Below are 6,232 nucleotides of genomic sequence, written 5' to 3'. Positions count from 1 at the left end.
ACAACCTCTCCGACACCATGAAGAAAGTTGATTCCATTAAATCTTCTGTGTCCGGACTTAACACAAATATTGATGAAAAGGTTTCCGGATTGGATTCCAAGCTTGATGCAATCCTTAACTCATTGTCCGAAGCTAACAAGTCTGGACTCACTGTTGTTGAAAGAGAAGCTCCGCTTAATCAACTTATTTCTCTCCTCCTCAAGCATAGTATCGAAGAAGTTGAATAAACGTTCAATGCTTCTGTCGATCACTACCTTGACACTGTTGGAACGATGTTCTATCAGGATCGATTGATTCTAAGTATGCAAACAAGTAAGTAAGTAAATTGAACAAGAATATGGCTTGAATACGTTGAATGATTAATGCTTCAACACCTCAGAAGAGCTCGATTAAGAACTTCGACTTTAGAGGTGTTTAGGGTTACAAAACTCAAGCGTAATTAATAAGATGTGTAAACATAATGCATACATGCATGCATATATATAGTCTAACCCTTAGAGATAATCACGGATGGACAGGCCCAATCCGGATATATACAAAAGCCCTAAGACGCAACACAATAAGCCCCAACAATCTCCCCCTTTGCGTCTTTGGGACCAAGACTTAAACTTTGTTTAGGAACCGAGGGCTTCTTCCCCGTCTTGAACACTCTCAGTACGATAGCTAACAGATAGTACCGAAAGGTGATATACCACCGAAGCATATCGGTAAATATTTTCTTATCAGCATCCGAGTTCTGCTTGCGCCGATGTATCAGATTGATAATGTGCTCCAAGCAGTCAGTAGAAAACAGATGTTTATCTACCAAAGTGAACAAGAACTTGTGAGCGTCACCCTTCGTAAAGATCACAGTTAAATGAGTTGAGTCAATTTGCCAAATCTTCATCTTGTTCACATCACCAGGCTTTTGAGTAGGCTTGACCCTCAGCTTCATGTTCATTACTCTCGTTATCTCCTAATCCATTGTTGCAACTTCATGGATATAGGAGCCCAACATTCTTTTTAAATGTTCTAGAATCGGCTCATACTCCTTGGAATTATTGAGAAAAATGTTGTATAGCGAAATCCAATCGTGTGGATTGAGATTGGGAAGATCAGCCAGAGATATCAATGAAACAGAGTTTGCAGTCTCACGTGTAACCTTGAAATGGACATTCACAAACCTGTCAGCTGGAGTCGGCTTCAATACCTTGACAATTATAATCTTTTGTGCACTCCATGTTAGGTATTGAGGTTGACCATACTTTTAAGTACTAGTCGATGAGCTCTCGGTCAACCTTTGAACTTGGAAAAGGAACCTCAACAGTTAAGTCAAAACAGTGAAAAGTAAATGCCTTCCTTGTAATCGGCATATCAAATTATGAGTCCTTGGAATTGTCGCAGTCAAAAGAGGCAATTGGTTCTAACCAGTAGATACTCGGTAATTTAATTTCTTGACTGATCAACACATCCCGAGTCCATTCAGGAAATAGAGCCTTCTTGCACTGTAAGATATCTTTGGTTTCTTTATTGTGTCGCTCTGTTTCCTCAGCTTCCTTTGTGATCTTTAAATTTTCATCCAACTCTTTATCCCTTTTCTTTCTTTTCAGGGCATCAGCAATAGTTTCATCTGCATCATCACTATTGTTGTCATTGACAATTTGTTTCAGTTTTCTGTTGGACTAGAACCTGAAGCTACATTATCCTTCAGTTCTTTTGTTACAATCTCTTTCTGAGATCCCTCTCCCCTTGGTTTTGGAGTAACAAAAGGCTCCGAAACACCTTTCATTTCATGAAGAATAGCAAGGGCAGGAAGCAGTTTGCTTGTTAGATGATTGCAGATGGTGAGAGTGAGAATTGGATCATGAGCACCAAGTAGATTGTTCAGCATGTCCTTAACATCATTTGCACAACTACTGAAAACTGCTCTTTTGGTTTTCAACAAAGAAATTTCCTTCTTTGCCTGAGCAAGTTGGACTTGCTGAACTCTAATTGTAGATGTTTGTCTTGCGATTTCTTCTTTCAGAGCACCCTCTTTGGCAATATCGGCATGTAGTGAGTTCAGTCTAGAAGAAACTGAACCGATCAGAGAAGCACTGTTAGCTTTGATAGAGGAACAAACTTCATCAAACTTCTTTTGTTCTTCCTTTAAAGACTGGGAAAGAGATTCAACCGATTCACGAATTTTGGCAGCATTCGTATCAGCATGCCCTTTCAAAGAATCTTAAAAGATCTGTGTGGTGCGAATAACTTCAGTAACATCAGCATATGCTTTCTTGAAAACTGAAGTTGATTCTTTGATGGCATCGGTTGATTTATCCATAGCTTGTGTATATTGTTCTATAGCTATCTCCATAAAAGCTTTAAGAACAACCCCTCCATAAGCTTTAGTATCGGCAAGCAGTTTATCCAACTTTTCATGAATGCTCTCTAAATGTTAGCGGTTGATAGGAGCTTCAGTGTCTTCATCAGAATGTAACCGATAAGGACTAAAGTATGTGGAGTCATACTCATCATTGTCGCCTCCTAGAGTAGCACCTGAGTCGGGTGAGTGGGTTGGTGAGAGAGTTTTAGTGATGACAGGGGTTTCTGTTGCAGTAGGTGCCCCCGTATCAAATACGTTGACCCTTGCTGTTTGTTCAGGGATTGTAGTGGTTGTGACTGGGGTAATGATTGGAGTTGATAAAGGTGTTATGGAAATAGAGCCAAAAGAAACTGGTGGAAGTGGTAGAGAAGTTTCTGTTGTAGTAGTGGGAACAACCAAAACTGGGACTTTCGGTGTCGGTGTTGGAGGTGTCTGTTTCGAAGGTGTTTGTTTTGGGGAAGGAGGTGGAGTTGGAATTTTAACTTCTTCTGTTTGTGGAGGTGATCGTTTTGGTGATGGAGGTGGGGTTGGAATCTTAACTTCTTCAGTTGGAGTAGGAGAACGAGGTGGAGTATTACCTTTTCGAAACACTTGTTGAGATTCTGCTTCTTCATTATCGTCATTGTCTGATGGTGGAGGAGTTGGACCCTTGGGTTTTCGTGCCATTCATTTAATCTTCTTTGGCTTAGAAGAGCTTTCTGTCTCTGACTTTCTCTTCTTGCTCTTGGAAAGCTTAGAGGTTTCATGCTCGGTTGTCTCCTTCTTTGCGGTCATCTGTTTGCCCTGGTTACTTGGCTTGTCAAGGGCATCCAAAGCAATTTGTTGTTCGGCAGTGAGAACTCTCGGCTCTGTGGGATTAAGCTTGCTGTAGTCATCCATTACCTTACTTTGCACTGTAACACTCCTTTACATGGTCTCCGGAATGGAACCATAGTGACGAAACTTGGTTGGGTCGGAGATGATGATCTTCTTCGTATGAAAGGTTGCAATGGACGCAATTAGAGTATCGTTCATCACCGGAACTTCTAGAGTATCAATGGCCCATCGAGTAATGATGGTCCAAAACCATCCACATGCGATTTCTGATTGACGAGTGGAAGTATTCAGGCTCTGCACAACCTGAGACCATATGATTGACCCATTGTCCAGGTTTAAACCATTATACAGACCATAGAGAATGGTCAGGAACCCTTTGCTAGTGCCATCTGATCCAGCACTTCGTTCCGCAAAGCCTTTGATGAGTAAAGTGAGAAGACTGTTCCACTGAGATGGTAGACACGACTTCTTGACTTTGGCAATGGTTGTCAGGACATCAGTATAGCCCATTCCATACAGCATGGGGAAGAGTCGTGCTGTGGTGATAAAGTCAGGGGAAATCACCGAAGAATCGACTGCGAGATGAAGTAAAGAACAAAACCTCCCTTTGGAAATAGAGGCTTTCTTGTTGTGGATTTGAAAGTATATTCGTTCCTTGTTCATGTCATATGATGCAGAAGAGTAAACTTGAGACAATAATGACATCGGAACAGCCTCGAAATGGGTTAGGGCAACAACTAGTGGAGAATACTTCAAACACTCCACAACGTGTAGCATATAGGAATCATAAACGAATGGAGTGAGTTCAATAATCATGTTTTGATTTGGCTTGATGGTAAGAAACGCAGAAGAAGCAGTTTGATATTGTGCAGAAGAAGAGGTCGCCATTGTTGAACAAGTGAAGAAGATGAATAGTGGAAATCGCCGTTACAGTTTAGAAATCTTGATGCGGTAGAAGACAATGAATTGTGCAAGCCCTTTATATTCTGTTGGTAGGAGAGAGAAAATCGTGACGATTGCGACGTTATCTCTAAAAAGTAGCCTGAAAAAGCACGGGTTGGATGTTCCTAGGTAGGCGTCAGCACGCGTGCGTATAGCGACAGTTCAAATTCACGCGCCCAAAAAGATTTCAACAATCTGCATTTGAATTAGAATGTGTCATCGGAACCGGAATTTCCCTTGATTCACTAGAGGACAAATAAACTCAAACATACCATCAATAGAATGAGGAAAATTAAAAAAAAATCGTGCATTAGAGTGACAAAAGATAAAGTAATAAAGCAAATGTGTATGGGATGTGATTGATGTCTGATTATCAGACGAAAAACAGAGGATTCCGGGCAAGAATCGCTTCCTTCGAAGTCAAGAGAGACTCAAAGTGCTTGTGTGGATTCCCGAGAATACGATCAAATGTTTGTAAATAAACATTGAAAGGCTTCTTTTTATGACATAGGCTTAACGTGGCTTATCTTCAACCGAACATCAATACTTAAAATAAGATCGAGTGTTGGAAGAAGTACTTGTGAGACCGATGTGGTCTGTTGAACAAGTAGGCAGGTGTTAGATTATGATGACAATAGAGTGTATAGAAATCTCAAAAAAATGGATCTTTATGGGAAGAATAGTCTTGGTGTTAGACAAATTCATAAAAGGCCTCGTAAAGAAAAGAGATTTCATTCGGTACCATGTAAGATCTTGAATATAAAATTCATTGTTAATTCATTATGGGTGTTGAATTTTGGGTTTCACTCAGCACGTGGTATACGTATCTAAGATCATAAACACAGATGTTGTGCAACCATAAACCTCAGTGGTAAGAACCGAGAGTCTCAAGGGTTACAATTGTGAACCGATAGTAGATGGAGAATGGTTTGCGGATGGTGAGAGAAATAGAAAGTACCTTCTGCTATATAATAGGACAAAGCAAAGAAACTCTTAACTCATGCGAGAAGAGTAAGGTGGCTCTAGACCGAGTAAATAAGAATTGCCTGATTTGGAAGAAACGATAGATTTTGATTGAATCACTAAGGCCTTGCTCTAGGTCGTAGAGGCTTGAGTCAACATGCTGCAGCATGCTTCTAGGGACCCTTAACTAGTTCATAAAATACATATCATACCTGTCGCAGCTCCAACTTCTGTTATACGTGTATCCTTAGGACTGAATAGAGGCAAGAACAAACAAATATACCACACATCCCAAAAAAATATTTTCAAGAAATTGACCATTCTGAAAATAATAAAAAAACAGAAAAAAAAATATTTTTGGATTTTTAAAGTATTCTGAAATAAAATAAAAACAGAAAAAGAAAAATATTTTTGGATTTTTGAAGTTTTCTGAAAAAGAATCAAAACATAAACAGAAAAGGTTTAAATTAGCATTAAACAATTTAAAGACAAAAAAAGAAACAGAAACAAAATACAACTAAAACCTTATCTCAGTTGAATGAAGCGAAATAGAAGGAGTGGCTGGTACATTTTGGTTCCCAAAAAGTTTTAGGAGCCGAAATAGACCGAGCGGTCGGTGCATTTCGGTTCCCAAAAATTTAAAGAGCCGAAATAGACCGAGCAGTCGCTCCATTTCGCTTGTCTAAGTTTTTAGTGATAAGATTGAGGATTCGGTACCGACTCTGCTTCCATCATACCTAAGCCTTGTAAGATTCTGTTAAAGAGTGCTTCAGGTAATGCCTTAGTGAATATGTCAGCCAGTTGATCACTAGATCGAACAAAGTGTACTTCTACGTTCCCATCTTCAACATGATCTTTAATGAAGTGGTACCTAAGTGCAATATGCTTAGTCTTTGAGTGTTGTACCGGATTGTGACAAATCCTTATTGCATTTTCTAAGTCACAATAAAGAGGTATCTTCTTCATGCTTAGCCCATAGTCTCTCAGTTGACTTTGAATCCAGATTACTTGAGAAGTGTAAGAGGCTGCAACAATATACTCAGCTTCGGCTGTAGATAATGACACGCAAGTTTGCTTCTTAGACTGCCAACTAACAAGTTTTCCATCAAGAAATTGGCATCCACCTATGGTGCTCTTTCTGTCCAGTCCACATCCTCCTAAATTAGC

At 39.7% G+C, this 6,232-nt stretch overlaps 1 protein-coding gene across 1 annotated transcript; it reads right to left on the bottom strand.

The window, feature by feature from the left end:
- Positions 1–2,416: 2,416 nt before the first annotated feature.
- Positions 2,417–3,010, bottom strand: LOC111904279 (uncharacterized). Its single transcript, XM_023900055.1, has one exon. The coding sequence runs from the start codon at positions 3,008–3,010 to the stop codon at positions 2,417–2,419; it is 594 nt and encodes a 197-aa protein (XP_023755823.1).
- Positions 3,011–6,232: the final 3,222 nt, after the last annotated feature.

The sequence above is a fragment of the Lactuca sativa genome, chromosome 7, assembly GCF_002870075.4.
Source record: "Lactuca sativa cultivar Salinas chromosome 7, Lsat_Salinas_v11, whole genome shotgun sequence".
NCBI classification, from domain to species: domain Eukaryota; kingdom Viridiplantae; phylum Streptophyta; class Magnoliopsida; order Asterales; family Asteraceae; genus Lactuca; species Lactuca sativa.
The sequence above is the reverse complement of the archived record's forward strand: the minus strand, read 5'-3'. Positions and strand labels throughout refer to the sequence as shown.

Bases quoted from the DNA above. Each gene is read 5' to 3' on its own strand.
- LOC111904279 (XM_023900055.1), bottom strand. From the start codon at position 3,010: ATGGCACGAAAACCCAAGGGTCCAACTCCTCCACCATCAGACAATGAC.